The sequence below is a fragment of the Terrapene carolina genome, unplaced genomic scaffold (genome assembly GCF_002925995.2).
Source record: "Terrapene carolina triunguis isolate 2854851 unplaced genomic scaffold, T_m_triunguis-2.0 Scaffold66, whole genome shotgun sequence".
NCBI classification, from domain to species: domain Eukaryota; kingdom Metazoa; phylum Chordata; order Testudines; family Emydidae; genus Terrapene; species Terrapene triunguis.
In genome coordinates, this window is record NW_020664417.1 from 85,019,047 (window position 1) to 85,035,316 (window position 16,270).

Here is a 16,270-nt window from a genome sequence, read left to right on the forward strand (position 1 = left end):
TGGGTCTAGATGCAAGCTCTGTGCATCTCACTGAAATAGCAGGACTTTCCCCTTTGTGTTTATTGGTAAGAATGGAGGTGTGCATGATTTGAGAGCTAAGGTTGGTATCAGAATGCTTTAAGGTAATTTTTCATTGAGACTACCCTAACTTTTAATGCTTTGATTTTTTTCCCTGGTACATGATGTGTGTAATCGAACGTTATCTTTTGAATTCCACATAGCAGCCTTAACTGTTACGTAAGGATATTTTATGTATAGAATTGCCAAAGTTTGTACAGACATGTTATAGTATAGTTAAGGTTGTGCCAAGAGTTCTGTTATAAGCCTTACCTTTGACCAGCTGCATTTTGACTTTTTATAGGAAGGAGTTGTTCCTTATGAAATTTTTAGTGACATAAGGAGGGGAAATTTTCTGCCTATTGAAAAAAAAATTCCAACAAATCTTTCCTATATGAAAGCTTCCCTGTGAAACTTAAGATACAGAAGAACTATTCTGCTTTACTCACCTAGCTGAAGCCCATCTCTAGGCTTTGAATTATGTCACTCCACAGCTAAACACATCCACATCTGGAGTTTATTTGATCTGAAAAATAAAAAGAACTGAAACAGCAGGTAGGAAAATAGGGTATAGTTTCTGGATCAGAAGGATGATTGATGCTGCCAGATTTTCATATAATCTATTTAACCTTGAAAAATAATAACTTTGTGCTTCACACTAAAATAAATACATTGTTAAACACTGTAATGAGTCTAAACGTAAATCTACAATAGTAGATCAAGCTGGTTAATGATTGCAGTAAAAACACTAGATTTTGGGGAGGATGATTTCATTGGTAATTATTGGTCTGGAAAAGGTCAAAGGCAAGTGACAAATTTTCTCTTTTTAAATTGTTACAATACTATGATTTTTTTGAAAAATCCTTTGTGAAGTGAAAGCGAGCCTCTGAAATTGCAATTCTCATCTCAACTTTTAAAATCCTGTAAACATCCTGTACCTAACAGATTTTAGGTGGAGTTCTCTAAATGAATGACCTGTATGGTAGCTATAGTGTTACTAGATATATTTAATAAACTCATTGATATGGGATTCTTATCCTCTCTCTAAGGACACCTTCCTCATCCTTGAGCATTAAAGAAAGGAACAATGCAAGTAGCAAAGGTTTTGGACTCTTCATAGCCCAGTTAGAATGGAAGAGAAACTAATGTCAGGAACATTTACAAATAGATCAAAGGAAGAATTGAAGAAATCAAGGGATGTGTAAAGCAAGGAGGATGAGGATGGAATATGGCCAAAAGAGATTATAAGCCAAATGGGTACAATCTGCAAAACATCATTCAGGAAAAAACCTGATATTGAAGGCAATAAACAGAAAGTAACATTTTCAAGAATACCTAGGTATGATTTGAAAATAGTACTTAAGTGATCACTGTATGAGTATGTCTACACTGGAGCTGGGAGCGTGCTTCAGCGCACCGGTAGACAGATGCACCAGCTCTACTTGAGCTAGCATACTAAAATATAGCAGCATGTCTGCAGGGCCATGGGTGGTGGCTTGGGCTAACCACCAGTTTGTACCCGGGGGTTGGGTAGGTAGCTCAAGCAGCCACCTGTGCCCCACAGCCACACTGCTATTTTTAGTGTGCTCGCTTGAGCAGAGCTAGTGCATGTCCGTCTACCCATGCTGGGAAGTGCATTCCCAGCTGCAGCATAGACATATCGTATGTGTCTGGCAGCCATTGGAAAGGCAAACAGAAGTCGGATATAAGAAAAGCACAAATCACAAGAGATTGTTGAGGCACCATACTCACAATTTGTGAGGCCATCTGTATCTCTTTTGTCATGTTTTCTGTAATTCAGTATATTAGGTCTCAATCCTGCAAGCTGTTCTCACCCGCACCAGTGTGAAGGCCCATCCACTTTAATGGAGTGGTGTGGGTGTAGGAGTTCATCCATGCAGAACAGCCTGCAGGGTTGTGGTCTATGTGGGTAACAGTTTCAATACACAAGAGGGCCAAAACTGATACCAAGGAAGAACTGGTCACATTAAGGGTTTAGAGCAGTGGTTTTCAAACTTTTTCTGGCGACCCAGTTGAAGAAAATTGTTGATGCCTGCAACCCAACGGAGCTGGGAATGAGGGGTTTGGGGTGTGGGAGGGGCTCAGGGCTGGGGCAGAGCTTTGGGATGCAGGAGTGAGGGCTGCAGGGTGGGGCTGGGAATGAGGGGTTCAGGGTGTGGGAGGGGGGCTTTGGGATGGGGTGCCGAGGGGGTCAGGGCTCTGGGCTGGGGGTGTGGGCTCTGGGGTGGGGCCAGGGTTGAGAGGTTTGGAGTGCAGGAGGGGGCTCCGGGTTTGAGGGGGGCTCCGGGCATGGGGGTGCAGGCTGTGGGATGGGACCAGGGATGAGAGATTTGGGGTGAAGGAAGGGGCTCTGGGTTTGAGGGGGGCTCAGGGCTGGGGCAGGGGATTGGGGCACGGGCTTACCTCGGGCAGCTCCCAGTCAGCGGCGCAGCGGGGGTGCTAAGGCAGGCTTCCTGCCTGTCCTGGCACCATAGACCTCGCTGCGCCCCAGAAGTGGCCAGCAGCAGGTCTGACTCCTAGGCGGAGGCACAGAAATGGCTCCAGGCGGCTCTCACCCACAGACACCGCCCCCCCCAGCTTCCATTGGCCAATGGGAGTGCAGAGGCGGTGCTTGTGGCAGCACACAGAGCCCCGTGCCCCCCTCCCCCTGCCCTGCCTAGGAGCTGGACCTGCTGCTGTCTGCTTCTGGGGGTGCGGCACGGTGTCAGAACAGGTAGGGACTAGCCTGCCGTAGCCGGATAGCACCACCGACGGGACTTTTAATGGCCCGGTCGGCGGTGCTGACCAGAGCTGCCGCAACCCAGTGCCTCACTGGGGGTCGCGACCTGCAGTTTGAAGACCACTGGTTTAGAGGGTAGTTAGTGGATAGCGAAAGGCAGGAAAAGCAGCTATAATCCAGAGCTGAAAACATTAAACTGCCTCTTAAATACATTAGACAAATCAAAAAGGAACAATGCTTGTTTTTTGAAAGTCACATTAGCCTCCTAACCTTATTTTGTTGACTTGCTCTTTTTGCCTCACTCAATTTCATCTCCCCTTCTTCAAAACATGTTGCATCTAACTCAGGGGCTAATTCTGCAAACAGTTACTACAGCAAATATCCTGTTTCCATGAAAAATCCATTGGCTTCAGTGAGAATGTGTGATAAGGTTCTACATGGAAATAATTGTTTGCAGTGTCTAGATTGTAGGCCCCTCAGGGAAAGAACCATGTCATGACCCGGTTGCATGGCCACCTCCCTTAATAAACAGAGATTAGATGCTATAATTAGGGTATATACAGGATAGGTAGTAATGGATAGCCCTGTGTTTGAGGCACAGATTGGGAGTCAGCAGACCTGATTTCTGTCCTGGATCTACAACTGACTTCCTATAGATCTTCAGCTCACTGAACCTCTGTGTTTCAGTTTACCCAGCTGTAAAAATGGAGGTACAGAGGTGTGGTGAAGCTAAGGTTTGCAAAGTGTTTTTCAGATGGAAGAACTACAAAGTTATTCTATATTTAATGAGCTGTACAAATAGTCTGGCATCCCCAAATGTTCCTATTGCCGAAATAAAAAAGTGCCTCATCAAATTTTAAAGGAAACTTTGAACATTTAAGGGGCTAGAAACCCTTTTGAGATATCAGATATGTTTGATATGGGGTCAAAACAGTTTTCCATCCAAAAATATTTCAATTCCACAACAATCAGCAGCAATCCTGTAAGGTTTTGGGATAGAATAAATATTGATTTGTCTAGAGACCAAATGCCCAACATTGTGCAAATACTGTAATAGGAAAGTGTTTTTCCCAGAGTAATTTAAACATAAGGAAATATCATAAGAAATTTGCCTCAGTCTTTCCCTTGGCCAAATCCTGTCTTATTCAAGTAAGGAGTGCTACTGACATCTGTGGAACTACTTATAGGAGAAATGTGAGCAGGATTTGGTCACATGATGTTACACCCAAAGCCAGTTACGGTAGTGTTCTATCCCGTCAAGTTTTCACTTGATATTGAGAGTTGAGCTTTAAGACCTAGCTTCTGTAACAGGGTTTCAAAAGTTCATGTAACAAAGATTTTTTTCCAAATCACCCAATCTTTGTTGAATATATTCAGATGTGGAACTTGCCCTGCACAGTGCTATTCTACTGCTTGACCAGCTGATGTCACTAAATTCAAAATAACTGCCACAGAGGCTCAAGAAATCTAAAAAAAAAAAAGCAATGTTAACTTTGACAATAACATTTTCAGAGCATGAAGCAGCATAGACCATATATGTTATCACACTGTTTTATATGTACATGTAAGTAAACTTCAATTTACCTGCTTAATCTCTCCAGCTACAAACATCAAGGGTATAATACTTCACAGAGACGTCTGTAACAAAGGAACAATGTACAAGCACCTTCATTGTCAAAGGACAGAAAGCAAGTAAAGCTAATTGGAAATATTTTAATTATCAACATCTCAATGTTTATAGCTTCCTCATGATAGTATTTGTCACTAGAAATGAATATTCTGATTAGAAGGCTAAAATGGAAGTGGTTTTAGAACACCAGCTGCATAATCATGCTGACCAGTATTGTCTCTTAGTTTGTGCTCCCCCGTCTGTCTCCACCGGTTGTCTCTTGTCTTGTAAGCTGTTTTTTGCCTCATATCTCCCAATTGGCTTGGCCTACAAACTTCTGTTTTGTTGGCTTTGCTGGGTAATGCCTTTTAAAGGTGCTTTATTGGGGGAATTAAAAAGATATAAAAAGCTTGTGATGGGATGTATGTACCCCACATTCAGATAGACAGGGAAGGAACTAACTAGAGGCTACAGCTATAATATTCTCCCTCTACTTGGCTCTTGAAGGGATTATATCTAGTGTTTCACTACCTCCATCTTGTAGTCTGAAGACTGGCTGATTGGCCTTCTCTGTCCTTCTGAAATCTTAAAAGATATAGCAGTTGTTGGGTGCTGTTAAGTAGGCAGATCCACTGTCACCCACCATAAACCCAGTGGAAGGTTCCTCAGGTAGACTCTGTTCCTTGCTTGATTCACACATGCCCATTCACCAGAGATGTTCTTCATATCTCTCTGCTATAGGCATCGCTCAGCATTTTGTGTCCTTAAGTGAAATTAGCATTTCAGTGCTTACTTCTGGATGCAAGGGTTTAAAAAACAAAACAAAAAAAAAAAAACCTTAATGAGAGTGGCTAGCACTGACAAGCACAATCAGTGGTGTGAGAGTTGGTATAATACATCCGGTAGAAGCACAAACTGAGTGATAAAATCTAGACAAGATCTTTGCTGCACAGACTGCCTCACTTCAATGATTGTATGCAGTATTGTTGTAGCCATGTTGGTTCCAGGACATTAGAGGAACAAGGTGGGTGAGGTAATATCTTGTTGGATCAACTTCTGTTGATGAGACAAGCTTTCAAGCTTACACAGAGCCTTCAGTGACATCCTCTCAGCTGGGGACTGAACCTTAAACAAACCACCAAGTCTGTAGCCTGTTGGGGGTCTCCTGCTAGGGGCACCATTATGGAATAGATGATGGGACTCCCTTAGGGGCATCAAATAACCTCTGCATCCAGACAGTTCCACTACACTTTGCTGGGCTGATTCTCAATTACATTAAGGCCCCCATGTTTAGTGATTTTTTCCCCCCCTTAATATTTATTTATTGATGCACCTCACAATAGGGTACAGTTTCATGATCACAGAATCGTAGAAAAGTAGAGTTGGAATGGACCTCAAGAGGTCATCTAAGTCCATCTTTCAGCACTAAGGCAGGATTAAATATACCTAGACCCACGGCTGGTTCTAGAACACCAACTTCCATGGGAGTATCTTTGTTCAATTTTGCTGATTGGCCAGCCATATTTTGTTTTGTTTAGCTTCTCAGCAGAGGTGGAGGGAAGAGGTTGCTGCAAATATTTTCCATTCTGGCTTGCAAAATGCATAGGTCCACTCCTGCCTAGACCATCTCTGACAGATGTTTGTCTAATCTGTTCTTCATGCACAATTATTTGGTGAAATAGTGATTTTCTGAAAGATCTTTCCATATACAACATTACTTCTCAATGGTGTTGAAAATCAAAATCAAAGAATCAGATGCTACTTAAAGATAGCACAACAAAAGGAGAAGTTTCCTTTTTAGTGTGTATTGTAGGTCAATGAAATTACACAGTCGGTATGAATTCGTCTTAAAAATTTATTTACCTCAGAAATGTATACATTCATAGGTTTATCACAAGGAAATTGACAGTAATTCAAAATGAATATTTACATGTGTGCAAATTTCACATATTACACAAGACAGTGTTATGTAGTTTTACTATACTGGGTTATGCAAGTACTTTTGCAGTTTAAGGCACTCGAGATGAATAATATTAGTTGTAGGAGGAAATAAACAAAATGCTAGTATCATTCTATATCTGAACCAACTGCTCCCTTCAAGACAGTATGTTGTAAGTGTCAATGGTCTGGTATGACCTAGTCAGTTGTTTTCAGACAGGGCAGAATTCATTTGATTAAAATCTGTTTAAAAAAAAAAGTGGCGGTCGAAAGTAATAAACATTTTCTGGGTGATCTCTGAGCAATCCTCTCTCCTCACGCTAGTTCTCTCCACATAGAGTAGAAGCAGCTCTAATTACTTTTTGCAAACACTTCATTGACCGTGTGCTTCACATTCAGCTCTTCATATTAGAGGAGAAGCAGAGACACCCAGAGGATTCCCATTAAAACTTCAGAAATATTAACTTATTAAAAGATAATATCAAACACTTGCATAGTGCTTTACATTTTCCAAGCACCATATGAGCCTTAGTTTATACTCACAACAGTCCTTTAAGGTAGGCACAGAGATTAAGTGACTTACCTAAAACCATATACTGTGTCAAAAGCTGGGAGCTGAACCCAAGGATTCTGGCTCCAAGTCCAGTTCAAAGATCACATCTCTCTTTTCTAAAGGAGAATTCAATTACAGGTAATATCTAATGTGGATCCCTTTTTATTCTTTTTATAAATAGAAAAACTTACCATGTAACACCTTTGTTAAATGCATGAAATAACTTAAATACAAACAGTGTCAGAAATAAAACCTGGTGTGCATAAAGATATAAAAGCCAACAGCAGGAGAGATTATTCATCAATCTGGATTCAGAAACCTTATCATACAAACTTGAATCAGTTCTATTCTCTTTCTACGGAGTTTGAGCTCATCACAATGTTACCATTACAGTACTTTTGAGACACAAAAATTAAGAAACACCGGACATTAAAGTAGGGTATTTTTTCCCCTCCCTCCCCTTGTTAAACAACATACACTGGAAAAGTCAGTTATGTGGAAATGATGCTCTTCCTATTAACACCTTGGCTTTAGGATTTTCCTACACAAATATATGTCAACAAGAGTTACACGCACCTACCATTAATAGGTTTGTTAATGCTGCAGTTTTATTTTAGTTGACAGGAAGTGAGAATAGTAGGTTTGGGATCATTTGTAATACAGCACTTTATTTTATACAAGGACTCCAAACTGAATAGATTTGTTAAAACCAATAGAAAGAACAATTTGTGATTTACACAATGTATAATGGGACCAGTGTGCTCTACATATACTGAATTTGATGTGCTGACAATTTCATCCAAGTGATTTAATAGAAGTTTTATGTATTATTTACCATCCTTCCTATTGCCTTTGATAGTGGTGATATGGGAGAAGTCTGTGAATCTCAATCTGGGTAACTCTGCAGATTATTCTCCACTTCAGCCTATACCCTCCTTTTTTCTTTCATACATACATGAAAAAGTTGTTTTATGGCAACTATCTTTCCGATTGAGAACTTGTGAATCGGGTTTCCGATAGAGCAAATTTAATACTAGTCCACAATTGTCCAGAGAGGTTATCAGTAAGCAATATGTAAAACTCCATACCCACCATCAGAGCTGAGCATACCACTGCAGGCACTGGGAGGCTGATTGCAGGAGTTAGAGATGGGCCTTCTGTAAGGCATGGCTTCCTTGATTTCCTATATCCACATTGAACCAAGTTATTCCATAAGCATCCTTGTTATTTACAGATTAATTATAAACTATTACAAAATCTCAGTCAAGCACCAGTACTGACTCAAGGAGCAATACGAGTCAGAAAATTAGTATTCTCTGTCACAAATGGACAGTGCTTTCCTTTCAAAAGTTCTCCTTTCCTAATAGTTTTGTCCACAACGCCTCTTTGGCCAGATCCTTCCTCCAACTTCACATCCACACGATTAGGAAAGTAGCAGCAGCAGCTCCTCAAAAGGCACGTCTTGTAAATACCTTTCACAGCATAGCCAGATCAGCCCTTTTTCACAGAAAGAGCTGTAATGAGGGTCTGAAATCCAGCAGTCTGGTTCGGAAGGGCTTATCAAAGAGATACTTAAATGCAAGTCTGTAGGCAGTGGGAGAACAAATGGCAGAAACAGTCTGTGTGTGCAAAGTTCAGGAAATCAAACCCAGTGGCATGGGAATTCCTATTTAATTTTGGGGAAAAAAGTACCATCCCTGTAAGTGCCCATTTTTCCACAGTGTGTTTGATCTTACAGTCAGTTAATTTTGCAGGCTGTGTCACCTGGGTCCACAGTAGCCATAAGGACATTTGAGAATCAAGCTGTCATGGCTGGGTAAGACATGGGTGCAGTAGTATTCAACCAAACTTCCAACGTTCCAGAACATGGTTTCTGAGTCCAAGTAAAACTGTGAATCCTGTTGTAGGGATAAAAAACACATCTGTAATCAATGGCACCTATGAAGCCCTTTCAAACAGACCACTACTTTGCAAAATATTATGTACCTGACTAGCTCATGTCACATAAATGATAAGCCCAAACCAAACCTGGGGATCCAAACACTCTGTAATTTTACTGAAGATCATATTTGGATCTGAACATTATAGACTCCATATATGGAAGGCCCAGATCCGAGATCTCAGGCTCTAAATCCAGATCTGATATTTGCAACTCAGGCCTATCAGTACCTTTTTTTTTTTTTTTTGGAGGGGTGGGGAGGAGAGGAGCGGGTGTTTGGAGGTAATGGGAAGCCTTAGGCTGATACTGTATGATGTATCTAGAGCAGGTGTAAATATCATAGAGGCCCTTTTTATATACAGCATTCATACCAACCTTTTCAAAGATTCTGTAGTTTCTCACTTTCTCAGCAGATGCATCCCATACAACTAATACCTTGAAAACGAAAATGCAACATTACATTCAGAACGCATAAAAAAAGTCCTCCTAACAAATTTATGAAGAAAAAACTCAAAACTACCTTTAAGGAATCAGTTACATTTCTTTCAAATAACTGGGCATTATGCAAGTTAGGATGTACAGCTGTTGCTTCAGACCTACTTCCCTTTTTAAAAAAGGGCATATCTAAATTGCTAAATAAATACATTACTGTAATTAAACTCCAATATTGTTAATTTGCAAGTAACAATTAAATGGGAGTTACATTTAATTAACTTATAGCACAGGTTCCCCTATTATGAATTACCTTTCCAGGCTTGGTAGATGAATTCCTAATACAGTATAATCCATTTTGTGGGGGTCCTCTTGGGTTGGTAGATTTGAACATCCTAAAATAATATGGAAACTAAATATCACATTCAGAAAATACTAACAAAGTTAACAGATTTGGGATAGAATGGATATGTCTATATCTCAAAATCCTTAATGTAAATCATCATTTCAGTGATTGTAATGATTTAGCCTAAGAATTGCTTAAAGGCTGGGAAGGCAGTTTCACAGACCGATGGTAATGGACACTTAATAGAACCTCATCATTTTAGGAAGACTCATTAGGGTCCTTAAGCAGCTAGTGTATAGGGAGGTAGCGATGTCTTAGTGGATTGTGCACAGGCTGGAAAAAAGGAACTCTAGGTCTCTAATCTCTACTCTCTCCCCAACTTGCTGTGTGGCCTTCGAAACATCACAGATTCTCTGCTTCAGTTTCCCAATCTGTATTTCCCTACTAAGATGGATGGTGTGAAGATCTCAGTTGATTAATATTTGCACAATACTTTAGACTCAAATTTTTTTTTTAAATGGATTCTGTGCTCATGAAACGTGCTGACTGGTCTCTATTTCTCCACAGACCAGTGAATCAAGTTACATTCAAGTCAAATTGCCTGTTGTTCCCTTTCTCCTAACCTATGTCTCTGTCTCTCTTTAGATTATCAGCTTCTCAGAGCATCCTTGGATCATCTTCCTGAGTAATTCAAAACTGACTAGCATATATTGGATGGTACCATAAATAAATAAATAAATAAATAAATAAATAAATAAATAGAGTAGGCAGTAGTAGTGCAATTTTCTCATACTGCACCCCCCTTCCCCAATTCTCCAGCTTTTACTTGGAGGGATCACCTTTAGGGTATGAGAGGACAATTCAGTCGCATGCTTTCTATCATTGGCCTCTCTGCTGAGGACTGTCAACAAGCTTAGGTCAATTGTTGTTGAGGACACTTGTCCTGGGAACCAAACTAAGACCATCACATTCATTTCATATAGGTCATGAAATGGCCATCACATTGTAATGACTTTTGGTCACTACCAGTTTGGGCTGCATTTGAACCAGTGATCTAGAATTTAAAAGTTCTACAGAACTCTAAGCCAGACCCCAGTCCAATTCATTGTCCCAGTAGGGTATTCCGGATATAAAGCCCAATGATGGTATCAATTTTATGCATTATTTCTTTATGGTCAATACTTTAACATTTAATTAGCTTTCCTAGAGGCCACTGGTTTTCAATGTAAAGGAATTGTAATATTTGATTTATATACAAACTAATGGTAAATTACTTCATGCGTTCAGTAGAAATCTCAGGTTGATTTACTAGTCTTAACTCTCACAATATGGTTTTCTAGACTCCAGGTCATTTTATTTGAGGATTTATAAGCAACTCCTCTTTCAAAAAAGAAAAAAAAGTTAAGTTTACCTTTCTACTTCAATGGATTCATAGGTCTGGACAAATACTGAATTAGGCAGCTCAACCTGTTAAGACAACAAGTAAAAAAAATTAAAATGTGTAAAGTAAGGTAAACTGCAATTATATGATCAATATTTTAAAAAGATGATTGGAATAACTGAAACAAAGCAAAGTCTTTTGACATATTGCAGCTACCTAGGATTCTCTAAACTCAGGCCCAAACTTTACAGGTAACTTCTACGGTACAGCAAATATTTTGTATAATTAAATTACACCCGTGGTCTCCTGATTTTGTTACTACATTATTATTCCCTAGTGTGTGCTCCTTCAAAAGCGCTAATACATTCTTGCATACCTGACATTAGAATCAAAATCTGTTATCAGCTCTCTCATAAAGTTGGCCAGTGCAGTGGAGCAGTATTCTTAAGTGAAGTATTGTTACTAATTCTACTAACTCCTTCCTAACTTACAGACCTGACTCAAGCCCAAATTTACAACCCCCTAAAACTTAAAAGTGTTCTCTTTAGGAATGTGCCATCTGATCTTACTTTTTCATAATCTTCATCTGAATCTTCACCAGACTTGTTTTGCTTTGAAGGTAATGCTGGTTTCTCAAATGAGAAGCTTCGGAAACTCTGCCCATCTGGTGGTGATCTCCTGGAAGAAAGAACAAAACTGAAGAATGTTTCTGCAGAAAAAGCATTAAGAGACAAACGCAGAACCAGATGTGAGTTTCTGTTAGTTTCTTATTTGTCATTTAACAGTTTTTATTATTCATTTCAAAACTGCTGAGCAATGCGATGGACATAGAGGCTTTAATCTGTAAGGACATTTTTGCAGATATACCCCAAGTCCCTTACTAAAGAATGTACTTACACTGAAGCATTAATTTCCTTCTCTGTAAGAGCCTGCGTGTGCTTTAAGAGCATGACGCTAGTTTTTCAGTTCATGTTGAAATCCTGACGTGAAGGCTTTTTACCAGCTACAGTCTAAGACTCTATTGTATCTTTTCAGCATAACCCCATACAGACAAGATACATTTTGTTCTTATGTGCTTTACTTTCGGTTGTATAATACTTATTCCTGAAATATTTCCAAGAGCCAGTTTGTTGCAGGGTTTTGAAATGCTGTGCAGTTAAGATTACAGACATAATCAATGACTATTAATGTCTCATAAGGAACATCAGGCATATTCACACCCTGAAGAGAGTAGGGGAATACCATAAAACTTCCAGACAGATTCCTTAGTGTAGCAATTTTTAAACACGGAAGCACAAAAATATAGGGCTGGAAGGGACCTTGAGAAGTCATCAAGTGCAGCCCCCTGTGCTGAGGCAGACAAAGTAAACCTAGACCATTCCTGACATGTTTGTCCAACCTGTTCTTAAAAACTGCCAAAGATGGGGGATTCCACAACCTCCCTTAGAAACCTATTCCAGAGCTTAACTACCTTTATAGTTAGAAAGTTTTTCCTAGTCTCTAATTAAAATGTCCCTTGCTGGAAACTAAGCCCATTACTTCCGGTCCTACCTTCAGTGGACATAGAGAACAATTGATCACTGTCCTCTTTGTAACAGCCCTTAACATATTTGAAGACTTATTAGACCCCACCCAGTCTTCTTTTCTCAAGACTAAACATGCCCAAGTTTTGGGTTGTTTTTTTTTAAACTTTGTCTCATAGGTCAGGCTTTCTAAACCTTTTTATCATTTTTATTGCTCTCCTCTGGACTCCCTCCAATTTGTCATCTTTTCTAAAGTATGGCGCCCAGAACTGGACACAGTACTCCAGCTGAGGCTACATCAGTGCCAAGTAGAGCGGGACGTTAACCTTCTGCGTTTTACATACAATACTCCTGTTAAAACACCCCAATATGATATTAGATTTTTTGCAACTGCATCACATTGTTGATTTATATATAATTTGTAATCCACTATAACACCCAGATCCTTTTCAGTACTACTACCTAGCCAGGTATTCCCATTTTGTAGTCATGCATTTGATTTTTCCTTCCTAAGAGAAATACTTTGCACTTGTCTTCATTGACTTCACCTTGCTGATTTCAGACCAATTCTCCAACTTGTCAAGGTCATTTTGAATTCTAATCCTGTCTTCCAAAGTGCTTGCAGTGGTGTCATCTGCAAATTCTATAAGCGTATTCTCCACTCCATTATCCAAGTCATTAATGAAAATGACCCAGGACTGATCCCTGTGGTACAGATACGCCCACCCAAATTGACAGCTAACCATTAACAACTACTCTGAGTACAGTCTTTCAACCAGACTTGTACCCACCTTATAGTAATTTCATCTAGATCAGTGGTTTTCACCCTTGTTTCAATTGCAGACCCCTAAAAAATTTCAAATAGAGATTTAGAAATCTAAGCCCTGGTCTACACTGGGAGGGGTGGGGTGGGGTGGGGTGTGTGTCGACCTAAGATATGCAACTTCAGCTACGCGAATAGCGTAGCTGAAGTCGGCATATCTTAGGTCGACTTACCTGGCCGTGAGGATGGCGGCGAGTCGACCACTGCCACTCCCCCATCGACTCCGCTTCCACCTCTTGCGAGCTGGAGTTCCGGAGTCGACGGGGAGCGTGTTCAGGGATCGATTTATCTGCGTCTACACGAGACGCGCTAAATCAATCCCCGATAGATCGATCACTACCGACCTGCCGTTAGTCTGTGGAGCCACAGGGGTCTGGGGACCACAGGTTGAAAACTACTAATCTTGACCATATTTCCTTGGTTTGCTTAATAGAATGTTGTGGGGGACTGTGTTGAAAGCCTTACTAAAAAAATCAAAATATATTAATATCTACTGCTTCCCCCACCACCACCACAAGGCCAGTAAATGGCATGATCTGTTCTTATAGATTCTAGGACTGGAAGGGACCTCGAGAGGTCATCGAGTCCAGTCCCCTGCCCTCATGGCAGGACCAAATACTGTCTAGACCATCCCTGATAGACATTTATCTAACCTACTCTTAAATATCTCCAGAGATGGAGATTCCACAACCTCCCTAGGCAGTTTATTCCAGTGTTTAACCACCCTGACAGTTAGGAACTTTTTCCTAATGTCCAACCTAAACCTCCCTTGCTGCAGTTTAAGCCCATTGCTTCTTGTTCTATCCTTAGAGGCTAAGGTGAACAAGTTTTCTCCCTCCTCCTTATGACACCCTTTTAGATACCTGAAAACTGCTATCATGTCCCCTCTCAGTCTTCTCTTTTCCAAACTAAACAAACCCAATTCTTTCAGCCTTCCTTCATAGGTCATGTTCTCAAGACCTTTAATCATTCTTGTTGTTCTTCTCTGGACCCTCTCCAATTTCTCCACATCTTTCTTGAAATGTGGTGCCCAGAACTGGACACAATACTCCAGCTGAGGCCTAACCAGAGCAGAGTAGAGCGGAAGAATGACTTCTCGTGTCTTGCTCACAACACACCTGTTAATACATCCCAGAATCACGTTTGCTTTTTTTGCAACAGCATCACACTGTTGACTCATATTTAGCTTGTGGTCCACTGTAACCCCTAGATCCTTTTCTGCCGTACTCCTTCCTAGACAGTCTCTTCCCATTCTGTATGTGCAAAACTGATTTTTCCTTCCTAAGTGGAGCACTTTGCATTTGTCTTTGTTAAACTTCATCCTGTTTAACTCAGACCATTTCTCCAATTTGTCCAGATCATTTTGAATTATGACCCTGTCCTCCAAAGCAGTTGCAATCCCTCCCAGTTTGGTATCATCCGCAAACTTAATAAGCGTACTTTCTATGCCAATATCTAAGTCACTAATTTGTCATTAGTCTTGACAAATCCATACTGGCTATTCTTAACATACCTATTATCCTCCAGGTGCTTACAAATTGATTGTTTAATAATTTGTTTCAGTATCTTTCCAGGTATCAAGGTTAGACTGACTAGTCTATAATTCCCAGGATCTTCTTTATTCCCCTTTTAACTATAGGTACTATGTTTGCCCTCCTCCAGTCCTCTGGGACCTCATCCATCCTCCAGGAGTTCTCAAAGAAAATTGCTAACAGTTCTAAGACTGCTTCAGCTAGTTCCTTAAGTATTCTAGGATTAATTTCATAAGGCCCTGCTAACATGAATACATCCAACTTATCAGGATAAAGAATATTTAGATCTTTCCCTATTTTGGCTTGCATTTCTTCCCCCTTGTTCTTAATTCATGTTGATTGTGTCGAGTATCTGGTCACCATTAACCTTTTTAGGGAAGACTGAAGCAAAATAGGCATTAACACCTCAGTCTTCTTCATGTCACCCTGGATCATGCTTACATGTATCATGACTTACAATCAACCAAACTGCATCTGTTCTATATCCCCTTGAGAAGTATCATATCAAGTTGGTGTACAACAGTAAACCTAAGAATTGGTTTATTTACTTTCACTAATGAACATTACAAAAACATGCAGTAACTTTACTGCAAAGCTTGGGGGAGAGGGAGACTGCTGACTTAGACCTGATGAACTAAGTATCAGAGATATCATTTGGTAAATATGCTACAGAAAGTTTGATCTGTTTTCATACTTACTGTAACTGGGGAAGTAAAGATTTCTCTGATCTAGATTTGAATACAGGCACAGGCGGTTTAGGTAGCACTTGTGGCACGAACAGTCCAGGTTTGCCATGTTCTTTTGGTGCTCTGGCCTCCACTGGCACTTGTGGAATAAACATCCCAGGTTTGCTGCGTTCTTTTGGCACTTTGGCCTCCACTGGCTTCTCCGTTAATTCTGATAGCTTGGGTTTGTTGATTGGTAATGGAGGTGGGGCCCGTGGGGAAAGGTTCAATTGTTTTAGCCTTTCACATCCTTCACTGGCCGTTAAAATGCGGGCTAGAGGTAGAATCTCTGCTGAGGGCAAGCAGCTTTCTTTGACACAGGCAGGATTTTTGAGATGAGGCATAGGGGGAACCGGCGGTGGTAGGTCACTTACTCTACGGTTTGATGGCAGTATTTTTAGGTTTGACTCGGTTCTGCAGTGAAACTGGGATTCTCCCCTTATATTTAAGAGGTCCTCTGGTTTTATATCAGGTAAGCTTCTTTTAGGAGGTGGTGGAGGAAGCATAGGCCCTGTGGGCTGGCCTGCGAAGGAGTGCACCCTTGTGTCTGCATAGGCAACTTTTCTGATGTGAGGAACTGGAGGTGGTGGATAGGCTGGCGGGAGGATCATGTTATCTGTGTAAGAAAACCCCACAGAACATGAGGAATTAAATTTAAAAATTGAAAATAAA

General features: G+C 40.5%; 1 protein-coding gene across 3 annotated transcripts in view; it reads right to left on the reverse strand.

The window, feature by feature from the left end:
- Window positions 1-8,073: 8,073 nt before the first annotated feature.
- SH3BP2 (SH3 domain binding protein 2) overlaps window positions 8,074-16,270 on the reverse strand; it is a 167,295-nt gene continuing 159,098 nt past the window's right edge. For all 3 annotated transcript variants that reach the window (XM_024198565.3, XM_024198564.3, XM_024198563.3), the window contains 6 exons: window positions 15,572-16,214; window positions 11,565-11,673; window positions 11,026-11,081; window positions 9,582-9,663; window positions 9,212-9,271; window positions 8,074-8,795 (listed from right to left, as the gene is read on the reverse strand). In XM_024198565.3, the coding sequence (XP_024054333.2) occupies window positions 8,658-8,795; window positions 9,212-9,271; window positions 9,582-9,663; window positions 11,026-11,081; window positions 11,565-11,673; window positions 15,572-16,214 (1,088 nt within the window). In that variant the 3' untranslated portion in view covers window positions 8,074-8,657. The remainder of the gene's footprint in view (window positions 8,796-9,211; window positions 9,272-9,581; window positions 9,664-11,025; window positions 11,082-11,564; window positions 11,674-15,571; window positions 16,215-16,270) is intronic.